At 48.2% G+C, this 19,502-nt stretch overlaps 1 protein-coding gene across 6 annotated transcripts in view; it reads right to left on the minus strand.

Moving 5' to 3' along the window:
• Positions 1–463: 463 nt before the first annotated feature.
• CCDC12 (coiled-coil domain containing 12) overlaps positions 464–19,502 on the minus strand; it is a 51,697-nt gene continuing 32,658 nt past the window's right edge. The window contains exons 4-9 of one of the 6 annotated variants that reach the window (XR_014792483.1): positions 18,199–18,260; positions 18,052–18,086; positions 15,733–15,809; positions 13,640–13,781; positions 11,316–11,491; positions 8,676–9,778 (exon numbers count right to left, since the gene is read on the minus strand). Coding sequence is in view for 1 of the 6 variants with exons in the window: in XM_084859492.1 (XP_084715618.1) it covers positions 13,702–13,781; positions 15,733–15,809; positions 18,052–18,086; positions 18,199–18,260 (254 nt within the window). In the remaining 5 variants the exon portion in view is untranslated. Of the gene's footprint in view, positions 913–8,675; positions 9,779–10,235; positions 11,492–11,707; positions 13,782–15,732; positions 15,810–18,051; positions 18,087–18,198; positions 18,261–19,502 lie in introns of those variants that run through there. The other 5 variants (XR_014792481.1, XR_014792482.1, XR_014792480.1 and 2 more) reach the window with 5 other exon arrangements.

Consider the following 19,502-nt stretch of genomic DNA (forward strand, 5'->3'; position numbering starts at 1 on the left):
TCCTCCTCTTTATCATTGCATCCTGCTTGTTTGCTGTCTCTCGCTCTGGCCCAGGCAACGGTGGTGGTGGGAAGGAAGAGCAGGAGATGCCATGGCCTGCTTGCTCCCTGGCGCTCTGCCTGTCAAGCAAGCAAGCGGGAGCAATGATGAGGAAGAGGAAGAGGAAGAGGAAGAGGAGCAAAAGCAGCTGGTGACAGTGGTGGTGAGAAGATGGACTCCCTGAGGAAGGGGGCCCACTGCAGGTGCCTTGCCCCAGGGCCCTCAGAAACCTGGGGCCGGAACTTTCCCAAATGCAGGACAACTGCGTCAGTTCACACATTCAGCTGCCGTTCAATGAAGGATGAGGAATCAAGTGTATGTGTGAACCAGCCCATAGCGGATACAGAGTGTAGCTAATAAAACTAGGTCAAGTCGTTGGAGGTTACCAAACTGTACTCACACCCATACGAACACGCACATCATCGATGACTCAGAAGAGAACAGTGTTTATTGCTATGATAAAAAGCAGACAAAAAGGCAGATCTCTATACAACACAGGAAAACAAAGACAGTGTCAATTTCAGATGGAGAGACAGCCCCGCACCCTCCGTGGGGAGGGCTGCAGTAAGAAAGGGTGCAGTTCAACACTCGCCTGCTGACATGCCCACCAATCCGGTGCAGGGACCAAAAAAAAGTTGCTCCAAATGCCAGGATCGGTGCCAAAGAGTTCAGCCGGAGCACAGAAGGAAAATGCGTGGTCCACACCAGCACGGATGCAGTGAAGGCAAAGGTTGGTTGCCTTCAGTGTGTTTTGTGTTTATCTTCAGCACTCAGGGGAGTGTACATTCCCGGCTTTGGGGGCTCATTTTTTTTCTTCCCATTTTCAGTTATCCACTTCGTCCACCAGGCTTTGGACCGCTGGACTCTGGTGCCCTGACATGCAAAACATAAGATCCCATGAGTTGGGGAGAGAAGGAAGGGCTAACATGGGTCTGTGCGTAGTCCTGAGCCAGATCATCTCAGAAAAGCAGCTATTACAATCACTGTTCTTGTCACAGACATTAAGACCAGCTGCTTATCCTATAAACCCAGTGCTTTGTTGTCGTTGGCCCACGCTCCTCTCTCTGACATCCTCTTACTACATCCACCAACATTTCACAGGTGAAAACAGGGCACCGTTTCCCCATACCGAGGATCACTTGGCAAGAGCCCCCGCCCCCGTGCATGGATGCACAAACACCATTACTCATCAGAATCAAAGTCCCTCACCAAAGACTCCTGAGCAAACCCAGCAGTCATGGGATAAGAGGAGAGCTCCAATTATGGATCCGTAACTGGTTGAGGAGAGAAAGAATAGGAATAAATGGTCAAGTCTCACCATGAAGGGATGTCAACAATGGACTCCCCAAAGATCTGTATTGTGACGGCTGCTATTTAACTTGTTCCTAAACCATCTGGAGTTAGGGGTGAGCAGCGATGTGGCCATGTCTGCTGACAGCACCAAATTATTTAGGGTGGTTAAAACCCCAATGGGGACTGTCGTTTGCCAGGGATGCGGACAAGGACAAACAAAGCACATGTTTTTACAGGATCATAGAATAGTAGGGCTGGAAGGGGCCTGCAAGACCATCGAGTCCAACCCCTGCTCAGTGCAGGAAGCCCGATTCCCAGGCAGTCTCCCATCCAAGTGCTAACCAGGGCTGACCCTGCTTAGCTTCCGAGATCAGATGCCTGACTCAAGAATTTAGATTCTGAAACATTAGTATGATAAATTCAGGGGAAAAAAATCTCACAACTGCACATTCAGGAAGAGGAAGCATACATAAAGGAGTGAGAGGCAACAAAGCATTGCAATTTATGCTGGGTGCTCAAATGTTGTAAATTCTGAGACCTGGAGCTTCTGAGCTCCCTATCTTTGGGATACATGGGGAGTTAAGTTTTGCATGGTGCAGCATTACCACACTTTCTGGACTGGACCTGAAGAGGTACTGTCTAGAAAGAGCTTTATTGCATGGTCCTGCTGGTTGCATATACATAGCCAGATTTAGGAATCAGTGGCCCAGGCAACATGTGGGTGCTGGACTTCAGGGCTGCCTCTCCCTGTCGGTCTATGCAACTATCCACTCAGTCACCGAAGCAAATTGTGCACAGATTTCGGCTTCAGCTGCACAGCTGGCAACACCAGCGTTGCCTTTTAGTTTGGGGCTCTTTTTCAGATTTGTGGGGAAATTTACATTGGTGCCCATTCGACCAACGGCACTCCTGCCAACAACGGTGATCAAATCCATGTGTGCACATTTATCATCTTACACGGCAGGAGTAAATTGCACCTATGCAGCACGCCTCGAAGCTGTGAAACAGGCTACAAATGCAGGGATTTTGAGGATCTCTTCACCCCCGGCATTTCAACCCACCACAAAGCGGTCCTTTGGATTTCGGATCCTTTCCAGGATTCAGACTGGCCCTGTATACAGGCATCTCTGGTAGTGCCATGGCTGGGCAGGGGCTGCTAGCCCCGCCCCCCCCCTCCCTGATCATTGATTCCTGTAACATGATTGATGGCTCCGCCCGTCCCTCCACTCCTCCGCAGCAGGAGGGAAGTCGGAAGCCCTTCTATTGACCAGAATAGGGGGCGATGGGAGCTGGTCCCCGCCTTCCTCCGAGGGCTGGTCCTCTCAGTGGCTCACCCCGAGGTTGCTGGCACTGCTAGTCCTTCTCTGCTGAATGTATCAGTGTGTGATAGAAGTAAATGCAGTACATTGCTTGTGCTACTGAGTTTGAAGGGTGTACCGATGTCTGGGTTCCCAACTACAGGCGTAAGAAAGCCACAGACAGACATGTATACAGTCAGTGCACCAAGCCATCCCTAGCAGCCCCCCCACCGCCCTCCCCCAGGCGACCGCTACACAGGGACACCTTCATTAGACCCGGCTTCCTCCCCCCCACCCCACCCCCTGCGCTCTTGTTGCTCTTCCCCCTTATTCTGGCTTCCCAACAACCCTGCAAGGTGGGCTAGGAGAACAGATAGTGGCTGGCTGGCTTCCCAATCGTACAGATGCTTTCGCAGGCATGAGTGCAAGTCCATTCAATGGCTGTATGCATGTACATGCCAACCCTGTGCAGATGTCTACCCCACCTTCTTTCATGCCGTCCTAGATGGTTGCCACTCAGAAGACCTTGTGGCAGTGATTGTAGTGATTTGCTGTAGGTGGGAGGCAGTACTATGGAAAACCACCTCAGCATTACTACCTTATCAAAAACAACTCCACACACACAAAAGAAACCATTAAAAATGACCATTCCAAGCTATGCATGATGAATTCATTCAGGGAAGGAGAAAAGGCACTTTTAATACCCATTGAAATCCTAGCTATCAAGCCTTTCTCCTGTGGGCTGAGAAGGGAGACTCCCCCATCCACCCTGGGAGGAAAAAAGCCCATCAATCTGGTGGGCAAAAGGGAGAAGAAGCAGTCAGTGAAGTCAATGGGAGGGGGAGGTTCCAAGTACATGCATTGAAGGGAATGAGAGACCTTTACACTGCTACTCCAAGTAGACTTGCAATGCACTCCTATGCATGCCTACTCGGAAGCAAGCCACACCGATTTCAATGGCACTTACTCCCAGGAAAGGAAAGGGTCAGGCGTATTTATGAAGCCACAGCCTAAGTTCCACTTCACAATACGATCTACAAGTCAGTCCAGCAAAACTCCATCTTTTAATGTAGATTTTCTTCCTGTTGCAGTTAAAACTAACACTGGCCTCTAAACAGTTTCAGGATTGTAGCTGTAAAGCACAAGATTTGTGGAGAAAGAGAAGACATCCCTGTGCCCTTTAAAAAACAAGTACAGCCTTAGAGCCAATGAGTTTACTCAGAAGTAAGCATTCTGCTTACAGGGGGATCAGGGGGATCTTGGAGAAGCATTTGGGATGGTTAACCACTTTACAGTTCAAGGCTGTGTATGTCTACTCAAAAGTAAGCCCTACTGATGCCAATGAGACTTATTCTCAGGTGTACACGATTGAAGGCAAGAACGCAACCTGCCACATACCCAAAGAAACAGTGATACACATGCAGCAGTGCCCGCAGTGGAATGGGAGAGAAGCAGAAACGGTCACTGGAAGCGTGGTCAGTGACCTGCCCCCCCCTCCATTTATTGTCATGATAATGTTATTCAACACCACCCAGCAACACCCCCTAGCACATGCTCACACAAAGCGGGGCAATGCACTAAAGAGGAAATACACAGGGAGGAAATGGCAATTTCAGTTGCAAGCGCAGAAAATGCCCCATTTTCCCCGTTCTCAAATAACACGGGAAGATGGAGGGGAAGTTGTGAAATAGCGGCAGGAGAGCAGCGGCGTCATTTAAAGCTGCTAGGAAAACCAGTGAAGGTGGCCTAAATAAAGTATTCAGAAGTTGAACAGATTGGAGGGGAAATGCCAGAGATGCTCGTGGCCCGGAGCACTGTTTGTTCTAGGGCTGCCCATGGTTACTCAGTGGCAAGGGGGAAATACTTTGTATGTGCTCAGAGGAACTCTCCCCATTGCTGCTCGGCTGACCCTGAAATCCATCTCCTACCCTTTCAGAAATAAGATCCAGGCTCCATACTCTGTACTCACCCCCAGATGCTCAAGATAGGTTCCCTCCACCTCGGATGACAATTCTAAGGCTGGGGCTCCTTCTGTGGCCAGCGGCTGGTGGACAACAATACTGGAGACGGTGGCCAGCATGAGCATGAAGCTGACCAGCAGCAGGAACAGCAGCCGTGGTGTCCTCATGGTTCCCTGGATCTCTGTGCTTAACCAGTCCTCTTGAGTTAGTCTTCTGAGCTCCCTTCCAGCACTGTTGCGGTTCTTATGAGGGACCTTTCTCCTTGAACTAAACAGGAAAGGGCCTTTGCATGCAGCATGTCGAAATCTACTTTCCTAGGGATTTCCCAACCACCTTGCCTCACCAAGTACAGTCACTGTTGATCATCACTTCACACACTGTCCCACCCAGACCCGTTTACACACCCCAAATCAACACACACCCCAATTTGGCTTCCAGTTACTTTTTTTTATCTAGCATGCCATGCAAAATTAATCTCCAGCTTTGCCAATATAAAAACAGCCCTTGTTCTCTTTACACCTGCCTTCCACCTGTCAAGAAGCCTGTGTGTTTTTGATAAAGCTGGGTGGAAACATCTTTTATATTTCCAAAAATGGAGCATCAGCCATTACTTGCGTAATTGTCACAATCGTCCTAGGTGCAAACTGAATCGTCCACATAGCTCCTAGCACTCGGACGTTTCAGTTTGCACCTAGGACAATGGTGACAATTACACGAGTAACGCCTGATGCTCTAGAGCCTAATCCAACTGACAGCACAATCCTATACACTCTTACTCAGAAGTAAATCCCATCAAGTCCAATAGATCTTACTCCCTGGTAAGCAGACGTAGGATTGCAATTTCTGCCTTATTTTCTCCTCCTACAGTCTGTCATAAAACTAAAACAGGCTTTGTGACTTCAACACCATGCTAGTCTTTCTCCCCCACCCCCCATATTCCCTGCTTTGCTCAGCATCCAGCCAGATCAGAGTTCTGGAAGACTTGAAAGCTTGCTTACTATTTTGTGACATTTTGGTTGGTTCAAAGGTATTGCCCAACTGTGAGTTTTACAAAACCTCTACATTACCTATTGCATCTGTGCTGCTCCCCTCTCGACTGGGGTTGCCAGTTCTTGAAATCAACACATTCTGGTACTTGGCAGGTACCCTTCATCTTTTCACTGTAGAGTTATGGGGCTCCAGGCTTGTCAAACAAGCTTTTGGAATAATGAATATTTGAGAGAGGGTAACTCACTCAGGAAGGTCTATTTGAGTATGCCACGAAGACAGTGTACCAAATTGTACATGAAGATCACCAGCCAGCGGTTGCACTTATAACATTTTCCTTTAATTGGCTGATTGACTGCCAACACTTTTTGCGTATTTATTTATACTGCATTTCTTCTACTCCAATGAGGTTCTCCTTTGCACTAGTGTTGGCCATCAGACCCTATTCATTTGTATCAATCACTCTAACAGTGTTTTATGATTATACAGAATATTCATTGTTTTCAGAGTTTGTTTATTACATTTCTATACCACCAATTAGCTGAAGCTCTTTGGGTGGTTCACAACAATTTAAATCATAAAATAGAAGAAGCTGAAATATAGTATAAAAATTGAAAAGTTTAAAACTACTGTATAAAAAATAAAAATAGCAACCTAATAGAACCTAACAGCGGTACAAAGATTAAAAATACAGTACGACTTAAAAACTGAAAAACTGAAATGCCTGGGAAAATAAGGTTTTCCCCTGATGCTGAAAAGAGCACAAGGTAGGTGCCAGGCATGCCTCCCCCGGAAGCTCATTCCACAACAGGGGTGCCACAGCAGAAAAGACCCTCTCCTTGGTAGCCACCCACCTCACTTCCTTTTCAGGGGCTCCCAGAGAAGGACCCCTGAAGATGATCTTAGGGTCTGGGCAGGTGAATATGAGAGATGATCCTTCATCAGGTGGTGAGAAAAAGTTCACGAACCCCTTAGAATTGTCACATATTTCCAACCTAAAATGTTATTAGATCTTAATCTAACCCCATAATCCTAAAAACAATAGATTACCTGAGTAAACAAATGACACACAAACATGATGCTTTTTCAACACTTATTTATTGACAACTGATTCAACATCCAATATCCATGTGTGAAAAAGTATGTGAACCTTTAGATTCAGTACCTGGTGGCGCCTCCTTGAGCAGCAAGGACTTCAAGTAAGCGTTTCCTAACTGTTGGACAGTCTCTCACATCGGTTTTGAGGAATTTTGGCCCATTCCTCCATACAGAACTGCTTCCACTCAGTGACATTTGAGGGCTTCCTGGTATGAACAGCTCACTTCAGATCCTGCCACAACATTTCGATGGGGTTTAGGTCTGGGCTTTGACCAGGCCATTCTAAAACATGGAACTTCTTCCTCCGCAGCCATTCTTTTATAGATGTGCTTGTATGTTTAGGATCATTGCCTTGCTGCATGACCCACTTTTGGTTCAGCTTCAGCTCATGGACTGATAGCCTGATGTTCTCCTCTAGAATCTTCTGATAAACTGCAGAATTCATGGTTGTGTCAATGATGGCAAGCTGTCCAGGTCCTGAGGCAGCAAAGCAGGCCCAAACCATCACACTTCCACCGTAATGCTTGACAGCTCGGATGAGGTTCTTCTGTTCGAATTCAGTGTTCGTTGTTCACCAAACGTAACATTTCTCAGTGAGGCAAAAAATTCTACCTTTGACTTGTCTGTCCAGTGAACATTGTTCCAGAAGTCTTGAGGATCATCTCTGTGATCTTTAGTGAACATCAGACAAGCAGCAATGTTCTTAGAGAGCAGTGGTTTCCCCTGGCTATCCTCCCATGAACACTGTTCTTGCTCAGTCTTTTTCTGATTGTTGAGTCATGAACACTCACATTAGCCAAGATGAGAGTGGCCTGCAGATCCTTGGATGTTATTCTGGGGTTCTTTTTGACTTCCTGGATGATGCGCCCATTTGTTCTTGGAGAGATTTCACTAGGACAACCATTCCTGGGTAGAGTGACTGTGGTCTTGAACCTTCTCCATTTTCAGATTGTCTATCTGTCAGTGGATTGGTGGAGCCCCAAATCCTTAGAAATGGGTTTGTAACCTTTTCTAGACTGAGCAGCTTTTCTGAGGTCCTCAGAGACATCTTTTGATTGTGGCATGATGTGTTTCCACACAACAGTATGGTGAAGAGCAAACTCACAAAGTTCCTGATCCTTTATAGGGTAGGGCCTCCCAAACTCACCCCTGAAGATCTACCTAATTACTTACAACACCCAATTCTAATTATTCCCTTTAACTGAGCTGATGCAACTTACTTTTATACATACCCTGACTCTTAATTACTCATTGTTTGCCTAATTTATAACCGTTTTATTTCACAAGACATGGAATTGGTTAATGAAAAGGACTGGTTTTGATTCACGAAGGCTATCATGGTGAAACTATGGACATTCCAATTATCATTAGGGTTCAAAAACTTTTTTCATCACTGTATGTTCATATTTAGCAGATGCATCCGCTTTAATATTCTGTGCCACCGGACATGATTTTTATGCTATTTTGCATCCAGCATCTCACTGTGTTGTAGCATTACTGCAATGCGTTGCACATGGGACTGCCTTGGAAAACTGATCAGAAACCAGTTAGTAGAGAATACAGTTGCCCAATGAACTGGGGACATAGGGAACACATCTGGCCAGTTTGGAAGCACTGCCTTCCGGTCCATTTCCAAAACTAATTCAAAGAGGTGGGATTGACCTGTAAAGCCTTGGGACCAGGTTACTTGGAGGACTGCCTGCTTCCACATGAATTTACCTGGGTGTTAAGAGCAATCTTTGAGGCTCTGCTATGGATCTCACCTTTTTCAGTGAGGTGGGTGATAATGGGAGACAGGCTGTTCTTTTTGGTGGTATTCTTGGCCTTTGGAACTCCCTCCCCCAGGAGGTGTGCCTGGATCCATCCTTGTTTTCTTTTCTTTCCTAGTTGCCCGGGCCTTTTAGGTGTTTGGTGAGATTATATGCCAGCATTTTGTTTTATTACGCTGCTTTTTCTTCTATTATGCTTTAAACAAAAACACAAGCTATTGCTTCGAGTTGTGGTTTTATCATTTTAATTTGAGCCATTTCAAGAGCACTGCTCAAGGGTGCCCTATAAAATACCTGAAATAAATACAAAGTGTACCTACATTTAATTTGCAACCATTGTATGCCTGGGAGCATTGGGTCGTTTCTCATCATTACAATGCTTGTCCTTGTAACTGTTGTACTCCAGCGCACAGGATCAGATTGCTACTTCAGCCTTCGTCAATCTGGCGCACCCGCCAAATGTTTTGGACTACAACTCCCATCATCCCTGACCACTGGCCATGCTGGCTGGGGCTGATTGGTGTTGAAGTCCGAAAGTTCTAGAGGTTGGGGAAGGATGCTTGAATTATGGTACAACACTCTCAAGTTAGGTACAAATAACCCTTTGTCACCCTGGATTGTTGTTGTTCAGTCGTTCAGTCATGTCGACTCTTCGTGACCCCATGGACCATAGCACGCCAGGCCTTCCTGTCCTGCGCTCAAGTTCATATTCATTGCATCGGTGATGCTATCTAGCCATCTCATCCTCTGCCGTCCCCTTCTCCTTTTGCCTTCAATCTTTCCCAGCATAAGGGTCTTTTCTAGGGAGTTTTCTCTTTGCAGTAGGTGGCCAAAATATTTGAGCTTCAGCTTCAGTATCTGTCCTTCCAGTGAGCAGTCAGGGTTGATTTCCTTTAGGATGGCAAAAAGTCATAGCTAAACCTGTAGGATCCACAGCAATGAACATGTATTTCTTTCTTATACAACATTCATGTTTTTCATTTACCCCACTGAATTCAAAGTATATATCAGGGCTGAGTCCAGATGTTGTTGGACTCCAATTCCCATTAGTCCTAGCCAGCCTGGCCAAGGGTGGATGATGGGAGTAGTAGTTCATCAACCTCTGGAGGGCCATAGATCCCCCCGCATCCGCTGGTATATCTCGTTCCCAGACCGTCTCCCGCTTAGCTTCATCAAGATTGCCGCATCATGAGCTTTACATCTTAGGCATGCGTGCGTATAGATGAATATACACCAATCGGCCCCAGATGATGCACAGGGAGGTCCCTCTCCTGCTCTTCTTCCCCACTGTGCGATTGCAACAGACATGAACCTCAGCATGGAGAAGGAGTCCCTTATGAAAAAAGAAAAGTAGCGAAGTGACTTTGTGCAATTTGGTGAAGCGGAAGCTTAACATCTCTACTATCTGAGTTTCGTCAGCATGTGGAGGTGCCAGGGAAGCCATTGCTTATCAGCACTCAGCGGTCCCTGCTCAAAAACGGCCGCCAGGTAGTTCTCTGTCTGGGGACTTCAGTTAAGAACATACCTGGCCACAGTCACGTGAGGGAACATGGAATCCAGTAACCTTTAAACAAGTCCAGCGAACCTGTCTTTCTTTTTTAAAAAACATGTTTCTAGCCCTCATGACAAAGTAACTGAAAATGAGTGGGTTACATCTCAAAATTTAGACACCACTGCTGGGGGGAGGGGGCCCCCTCCTAGCCATAGGTTCCACCTGTCAGGAGCGCCCTAGCTGCCTCTTAAGGACCCCACCAGTAGCCCAAACAAGACGCAGACAAAAGGGATTCTTTCCAAGGCTTTATTCCTTTACAGCTTAATGACTCTTTCAGATGCTAATTGCCAGCGACTAAGCAAGGAACTGCAATGGGTATCTTAGCAGAGTAACCTAAGCTCCATGTATGCAGTTGGTCCCCGTTTGGAGGAGAAAGGCGGGAAAGCTCTAGAACTTATGGGCTGGGGAGGAAGCTCCCCCCTTACCCATGGGGCATTGGGACACAGCCATTGCTGTAGCTCCAAGTGGGCGGAGCGCCTCCTTTCTGTGCCCTCCACGTCACACCTCTCTCTGCGCCGGCACCTTGCATCTAGCAACAACCGATCTCCTGCTCTTTCGCTGCCAGGGTCACTATCTCTCTCAGGAATGCAAGCAGGGGGGCCTCTCCCTGCAGCTGCGCCTCTGAGAGACGAGCGGACTCCTCTCCCATGGGTTGTAGCTCTTCCTCAGAATCAGAGCTGCTTTGGGGATCTATGGGCTCAGTTCCAACCCTGACACCACCTGAGAATCTACAAGTCCCAGCTTCAGGAGCACTCTCAAACTGTGAACCTGTCTCCTTTGGGGTGAGTGGGACCCTGCCATGAGATGCCTGCCCACCATTTCTCTAGATGGATCCACTGATCACTAGCAATTCCATCTTTGGATTGGGTGAACCTATTCACCCTCATCCACTGCTGAGCCCAGGCAGCCATTAAAATATTTGATGAGGTGAGATGCTGTTTGGATTGAGTACCAGAAAGTTTTAAAGAGGCTAAAGTTTTTTGTGTTTTTGAGGAGGCAGCCCTCAAAGCTGAATTTCAAAGCAAAGATCTGAACACGCTTCACATTCAAAAGATCAAATCTAGATTCCAAAGTTTTGCCAAGTTCTGAACATGAGCCAGAATTCCTTTCAGTTCTAGTACAGGATTCAGGCCAACTGGGTAGACATGGTTAGATACTGTCTTTTTCAAATGCAACAACCTGTCTTCCACAGAGAGAAGAGACTACCTCTGTTATAAAATTCAGAGCATTCTGTGTCAGAATCACAGCTAGAAGGGACTTCATAAGTCAGGTTCCTTGAGTCCCAACTGATCATATGACTTTTTTTTAATTTTCTCACCACACTACTTGACGACTTAATTCATTTTGAGGAAGTGAGCCGTGTATTCCTGTCCGTCAGTGTTGTGCAAACAGTACACATCTGGCACTCCCCTCACTGAAATCTCTAGAAGTGTATTCAATGCTGTTTGGTTTTGTTTACATCAGTGCAGTTTGGAGGTCAATGAGTACAAGGCCCTGGATATAAAAGAAAAAGTATACAAGAAAAAGCCAAGCAGAAAAAGGCCACATCAGCTTTGAGTGGAGAACACATGAAAGCTTTAGGTTTCCACAGAGCTACTCTTCAGCTGCTAAAACTTTCATGCAGCACAAGATATTGCAAAAGGTCCTGCATCTCCCAGTTGAGATGTTTTTCAACAAGGGATACGATATTCAAAGTACACACAAGGAGCTGTGGATCACTTCTGGAACAGTTTATTATAAAAATAACTCTGTACAACCCAGCACGATTTGATTAAAGAACAAAATGGGGCGGCATACACTTTTCGGGTGGTGGAGGAGGGCTCTGGAAACATACGGAAACCGAATGGCTGCAGATTAACATCTCAGGCTACAATGCAAGAGAGGTCACTATTAGCAACCCACACAGAACTGCCTAGCTGCTATCCCTGCTGGCTCCCTCCATCCCTGCTGACTTCCTCCATGTCCTGCCTCCTCCAAATTGGTTTAGGGGTAACCAGGCTTTAACATAGTGACATCACCCCTCACGAGTTCTTTCACAAGCCAGTTGTAACAAGGACAATTTGCTACGGGGGTAGAAAGCTGGAGAACAGAGGAACAAGGTCTTTCCAACCATACACACCACTTACAGAACCGTGGCTCTTGGCCAAGGCCGCTTGGTCCACATAGAAGCCAAACAAGCCAATTCAGTTCCAGTAACCCCTGCAAGGGTGGACCTCAAGTTCCAGACCGAATTTTCGAAGTAATGTTGCTGGTTTGGCATGACCCAAGATTCCCACCTGAAATCTGGTGCCATGATTTGCCAGGGTCTCAGCCAAGAGACTCAGGATCCCATTTCTCCCTGAGGCATGACGTTACTGGTTGGGATGTGCCTTCAAGAGATGGCAGGATTGTCAACTAAATTTACCTGACACTCTCTGCCCAAACTTGGTAGAACCCTATGCTGCATTCAGGAGTGTCTTCTGAAACGCCACACTAGATAGCTGCAGAGCTGGTGTGTGTGTGTGTGTGTGTGTGTGTGTGTGTGCGCGTGTGTGTGTGTGTTTTAAAGCATCCTTTGAGCACAGGTGCAGAGATCAGAGATATGTTGGGGATTCCCTGCACCACTCGGCAGGGGCTTGCAGGAGCTGGCTTCTGAAAGTCAGGGCCAAGCCCCGTTCTGCACTGCTCGTGTCCCGATGGGGGTGTGATGGGGCAGAAAGGAGCTGCTCACCTCGGCTGAGTCACTTCCTGTGCAGAGAGGGGCACAGAACTCAGCAGGTCTCTCGGCATGAGGGGTGAAAAATGGGTGGGGTGAAAAATGGGTGGGGTGGTGCTGATGATGTCATGGGGAGGGGCCACCCCTTTGACATCATCCATCCCGCCGGGCTTGGTCCAAGTGGCAAAGAAGTTGCCCACCCTCCCACAGGCATATATGGATAACCCACGCACAACCACTTTCTCGACACGTAAGGCCTTGTAGGAGCACTTGAAGAAATGCAGCAAGCTTGTTAGAATTTTCCCAGAAGAGAACCCAAGGACTGTTTGTATATCCTATTGCTCTTTGAGTGCTGATGTCAGTCAGTTGTGCGTTATTACCTGTAGACATGCCAGCACATGTGGGAAAATTTCAGGGGCTGCCTCTCATCCACACTGCAGTATCTCACACTAGGGCAGCGTTCTCCAAGCTGGAGTCCTCCAAATGTCTTGGACTGCAGCTCCCATCATTCCCAGCCACAGTATGGCCAGTGACAGGAGCTGCAGTCCAACACATCTCGAGGACACCAGCTTGGGGAAAAGCTGCATTAGGGCATCTTCTTAAAAGGATTTTACTTGGGTTCTCTTTGGATACCGTTCTGCTCACTTTCCCTTTGCTCTGGGGGTACTGAAGCTATCTGCCGGGACACCGTTCTGTAAGCGACTGTGGGTCACTTCTGCAGCCTCATTCTCTTCCTGTGCTCTTTGTTCTTTCCTACATGAAGACAGCTCTTCAAGTAGCTTCCAGGCTACTAGTGACACCCCCAATAACTCCTGTCCGGAGAAGACACCGAACACCTTTGTATACACCCTTGCATTTTGTCGATTTGCATCAAATATGTTTGGGCCCCTTGTTCCATCACAGTCCTGGATCCACAAGAAGGTTAAGGCATCTTCCTAACAGATCACCTGGGGCAAACCCAGCCTTGCAGGGCTGAACCAAGAGGATCCAGTCAGATCAAGACGCTGCTTCAGTCTGAATCGCTTCCATCCTGTTTTGCCAGATCGACTGCTGATGCCAAGTTCTCCTCCTGGCCCTTGAGCCTCTCTCCTGTAAGGGAAACAGACACACCACAAACCATATTGACCACAGTTTTAGTGATGTTCAGAGCCTCGACAGCATCACCAGAAATGCTAGGCCAAGCTGGCTGCTAGGACAAGTCTCCTTCCCCCATTGGGCAGGTGCAGTGCCCCTGCCATGAGCCTGAGCACACGCACAAGGTGACCCAGCACTCCTCTCTCTGGGGACCCCACAATGAAAGCGACTGGGGAGCCCTTCATAGATCATAGGATCATAAATTCATAGAGTTGGAAAGGGCCTACAAGACCATCGAGTCCAACCCCCTGCTCAATGCAGGAAGCCTGATTCCCAGGTGGTCTCCCATCCAAGTACTAACCAGGGCTGACCCTGCTTAGCTTCCGAGATCAGACAAGATCAGGCACCAACGTGTCCAGCCATCCCTTCAACAAATGTCTATGCAGCCACCAACAGCTGTCTTGCCACCTGCTCCCCTAACTCAAAGAGGAAAGACAGTGGTGATGGCACAGCACCAGTCCCTCCGGGAGACAAGATAAATCCTGAGAATAAAGGCTGAGAGCATTTATGACAATAACGAGAATATTTACGACATCTTTATCCCACTTTGACAACCAAGGAGTAGAAGGCAGCCTTCGTGGTGCCTCCCATTTCATTTTCGCAAGCACCCCGTCAGGTGGGTTAAGCTGAGAAAGTCTGACTGGCCCACAGTCATGTGGTTGTCAGGACTGGGCCCAAGCTCCCTGGTTTGCTTTCAGATTGTGATTCAGAGGCAGAGCTAGAAGAAGCCCAGCCAAGACACAGAGCGGGGGAGGAAATTCCCCAATATCCAGGAGTCAGGGATGAATCTTCCCAGGGGCTTATTGAACAGGAGGCCCAGGTTCAGAGACCATCATTCGCCCTCTCTGTGGGAACTCAGCCACTGCAGAGGGGGAGGGAGCACCGGAACTGACAGACGCCAGAGTTCACCGCAGAATTAAGTGGGCGAAGTTGAGAGGAGATCCACCAGATTGGGTGCCCATCAGAAGCTGGGCCAGGAGGAGCCTCCCTGAAGGAGAAGCCTGGTAAAAGCCTGCGTACGGTGGGAAACCATCCATTTGAACTGACAGGTGACTGCCTTGCTTTGTTTAGCTATTAGGCATAAAGCTACAGGGGTGAAGAGGGATTATTAACTAAATAAAGGTTTTGTGGATTGCGCAATGAGTCTCTGCTGCCTCACTCCACAGCGGGAGGGTTTACCAGTCCCTGACAGCTTGCCTGCCAACTCAAATGGATGAGCCCAATCCTGACAGTGGTGAGCTTCACAGTTGAGTGGGGATTTGAATTCTTGTCTCTCCAGTCCTAGCCCGGTGCTCTAACCCAGCCTTCCGTAATGTTGCTCTACAACACCCATCATCCCCAGGCTGGTTAGGGACGATGGGAGTTGTAGCTCAACACATCTGGAGGGTACCACATTGGGGAAGGCTGCTCTCACCTCTACGCCAGGGGTGGATAGAAAATAGGTTGGGATCTACTGATAGATCTCTGGGAGATCTGCAGGAGTTCAGTGAGGGTTTCTGACTCCCAACAGACTTAACAGCCGCAGCAACCAGTGGAGGCTGGTGGCTCCGATGTCAGTGGGGTGGTAAATCCACTCTGGGTTTCAGTCAGAATTCTAAAAGAGCTATCCAAGGTGCCTTTGAGATAGCAAAAGCAACAGAGGAGAATGACACCAAAAGGGCAACTTCACAAAGCATCTCTCTAAAAGCCATGGAGCCCTGATTCTTCTTATGAGGGGAGGGAAGCAATGTGGATCAGGGGTAGTACTATGCCATGAGATGGGGGTGGGATCAAGCATATGCCAAAGTCAGATGGACAAGAAAATCACTAGCCGCCCTGAACTTTTAGTAGGGGACTCTCCCACCTCCCCCATGCCTCAGCCTGGCTTCCAGCCCTGTAACATTTCCGCCTGCAAACCATCACTCACGGATTAGCTCAGCAATTGCCCTTTGGGTTCGCTTCTCGAGCTTCTCCAGTTTCTTGGCTACATCTCGTTTCAAGTCCCTGGGGAGCAAAAAGAGGAAACTGAAACAAAATGAACCACAGCACACACACGCACAAGAAGCTGAAGCAAAAGACAGAAATCCTTGAACACTGATCTGGCATCAGGATTACAAGCTCCTTTGGGCAGACAACAGGACCAGCCCTTCATAAGAGTGGCGCTTGGGGACGTTAAGAGGAAAGTAGAACCCTTCATATGCAGGGCTGGGGCGGTTGTTGAGATCTCTTCCGATTGGTAAAAAAGGAGCAGGAGCAAGCAAAAAAAAAAGGAACTGACTAAATTGAATTGCCAGTCCCTTGAGGAAACATTTGATTTATGGCTCACTCAATTACCAGCAGTGGTCAGAACAGAAAACTACTTTATAACATTCCCGTACAAAAAAAACCCCACCCCCACGCATCACTATTATGTATAAAAAAAAAAAAAAAATTTGCAGAAGCCACTAAGCCAAACAATTAAAAAACAACCTTAAAAAAGAGTTAGACCAACTCTAGCAAGATCTTAGGCCTTAAAACATAAGTCTCCAAAAAGAACTTTAACCTTCCTTCAGAAGGTAACATGGCATTTGCATGAGGCCTTCCTAGTACTGGCCCAAACCAGACAGCCCTGTGGGCCACCAATGCAGTTGCCAGTGGTGACCAGAAATTTAACTCTGGCAACCAGTAGCGAAGGCCTCCGATACATTCTGCTGTTGTTGTTGTTGTTGTTCGGTCGTTCAGTCGTGTCCGACTCTTCATGACCCCATGGACCGTAGCACGCCAGGCCTTCCTGTCCTGCGCTCTCTCCCGGAGCGTGCTCAAGTTCATATTCATTGCATCCGTGATGCTATCTAGCCATCTCATCCTCTGCCGTCCCCTTCTCCTTTTGCCTTCAGTCTTTCCCAGCATCAGGGTCTTTTCCAGGGAGTTTTCTCTTCGCATTAGGTGGCCAAAATATTGGAGCTTCAGGTTCAGGATCTGTCCTTCCAATGAGCACTCAGGGTTGATTTCCTTTAGGACTGACTGATTTGACCTCCTTGCAGTCCAGGGGACTCGTAAGAGTCTTCTCCAGCACCACAGTTCGAAAGCATCAATTCTTCGGCGCTCAGCCTTCCTTATAGTCCAGCTCTCACAGCCATACATTACTACTGGGAAAACCATAGCTTTGATTAGACGGACCTTTGTCGGCAAGGTGATGTCTCTGCTTCTTACTATGCTGTCTAGGTTGGCCATAGCTTTCCTCCCAAGGAGCAAGCGTCTTTTAATTTCATGGCTACAGTCACCGTCTGCGGTGATCTTGGAGCCCAAGAAAGTAAAATCTGTCACTGCTTCCATTTCTTCCCCTTCTATATGCCAGGAAGTGATAGGGCCAGATGCCATGATCTTAGTTTTCTTAATGTTGAGTTTCAAACCAGCTTTTGCACTCTCCTCTTTCACCCTCAACAACAGGCTCTTTAGATCCTCTTCGCTTTCTGCCATTAGGGTGGTATCGTCTGCATATCGGAGGTTGTTGATAATTCTCCCAGCAATCTTAATTCCAACCTCTGATTCATCCAACCCGGCATTTCTCATGATGAACTCTGCATATAAGTTAAATAAGCAGGGTGACAATATGCAGCCTTGTCGTACTCCTTTCCCAATTTTGAACCACTCGGTTGTTCCATGTCTGGTTCTTACTGTTGCTTCTTGACCCTCGTACAGGTTTCTCAGGAGACAGGTAAGGTGGTCTGGTACTCCCATCACTTTAAGAATTTGCCACAGTTTGTTGTGATCCACACAATCAAAGGCTTTAGCGTAGTCAAGGTGTAAGACGCAGCCGACAACACAGGGAGGCGGCGAGCGCCTCTCTCAAAGGGGCACCAGGACGCGTCTTGTGCTGGGATACAGTTTCAATGTCACGTGATGGAAGGGAGGGACTGCTATTCACCTAGCCCACAACTTGCAGCCCCCCCCCCCCCCCGGATTTGGCAGAGATCTGGAACTCTAAGCAAGCCCCCATTCTAAAACACGCCATCGGCTGAGAACACCCCTAACTTATCCCACCCTCATGCCAAGCCACAACCACAGCAGTATGATCAGTGACTCCTCCAGCAACTGCCTGGGAGACTTGCCAAAGCCCCACATTTTCAAGCAGCAGCGCCCCAAGATCCACCTTGCTGGGGGGTGGCTTTTAACAGCTGCAAACAAGCAGGCCCGCAGCCATTTGGAACCCAAATGAGCACTGTGCAATCCCCCCAGAGAACACCCTCCAAACCTTCATACTCACCAGTCGGGTTTTCTGGGCGCGAGATTTGCCAAATCCTAGGAAAGGGGGGAGGTAAAAAAGCACATGAACATAAGAATCCCGCGTTAAGTGCTGCTAATTCCCTTCTTGACGAAGCATGTTCAACAGACATGAAAGGGACAGACATACCACTTCTTCGATGATGGGTTCGGGCTTGGCGGCCTCCAGCTGGTCTTTCACCTTGTCTTCCACTAGAGGGCAGGAAGAGGCAGCAGGATGTTACGGCAAGGTAAGCACGGGGAAAGGGAGGGTTCGGGGAAAGGGAGGTCAGGGGAGAGCAGAACAGACAAGCCCTGCTGAAGGTCAAAGAGGCACAGGCGCTTCTTCGGGAATTTCCAGCAGCCTCCGCCCCTCGTGCCTGAGCGTGTGGTGATCGAGGGGATGCATGCCAGGCTACACCCGGAGTGCAAACCGAAACCCGCAGAGCTGGCATTGCCGCCCCAAGGGATCACCTGAATTCAGGCATCCCCTCTCCCAACTGTGCACCCTCCAGAACTGGCAGGGGACAATGGGAGGTGCAGTCCAACACACGTGGAATGCGCCAGGGAGGGGGGCTGAATCAAAGGACACAACATTCTACCACAGGCCTCTAATTCTTCAGCGGTGCTACAATTCCCAAGATGGCTTCTGGGAAAGCCTTGGGGGGGGGGGGAATGAATCATAGAATAGTAGTGTTGGAAGGGGCCTACAAGGCCATCGCTAGATACTTGTGTTTATAGCAACTGTATTCAAAAAGGGAAGAGAAATCCGCAAACTGCCCAGTTCTCTAACATTGTTATTAGTTCTGATTTATGCCAGCTGCCTCACCCCTAGGGCTCAGAAGAGGTCAGGAGCACCTTCGCAGCTGCAGTCCTTGCCTCCGATCATATCAGACTTACTGTTCAGGACTCTGGCTCTCCATGGCTATTTGCCACGAGAGCTTAATGGAGCCTCTGTGTTCAGTGGCAGTGTGCCTCAGAATAGATACCGGGCAACAAACAAGAAGGGCTACTTTTACTGCCCGAGTTCTCTGCTTGTGGGCCTCCTGGATCCTTCTGGCTGGCCAATGTTATTAAAAGGAGGGACTAGATCAGGGGTGTTGAACCTCAGGCCCACAGGCCAAATCCAGCCTGCATGGGTTCCAGTCCAGCCCTCCAGGTTTCCTAGAGGGCCATTCCCCCTTCCCTTGGCCCCGCCCCATTTCACCCAACCACCAATCGTGGTTGAGTTCAAGAAGCGTGGCACGATGTTTATAGATATTACAGCTTGAGCACACGTGTTGCACTTCTGTCAAGAGATCCAGAGAGAGGTACATACTGTAACACTGGAAACTAGGTGGATTCACTTTAAATGGCATCAGTATCAGTGCCCTCTTCCTTGTTGTTTGCAGTCTTCAGTTTCAACTTTAGGAACACTGGCTGCCTTGGAGTACACCACCTCAATATTTTCATCCT

This window comes from Heloderma suspectum, chromosome 5, assembly GCF_057233095.1.
Source record: "Heloderma suspectum isolate Gila_16-S chromosome 5, 16-S_ref, whole genome shotgun sequence".
NCBI classification, from domain to species: domain Eukaryota; kingdom Metazoa; phylum Chordata; class Lepidosauria; order Squamata; family Helodermatidae; genus Heloderma; species Heloderma suspectum.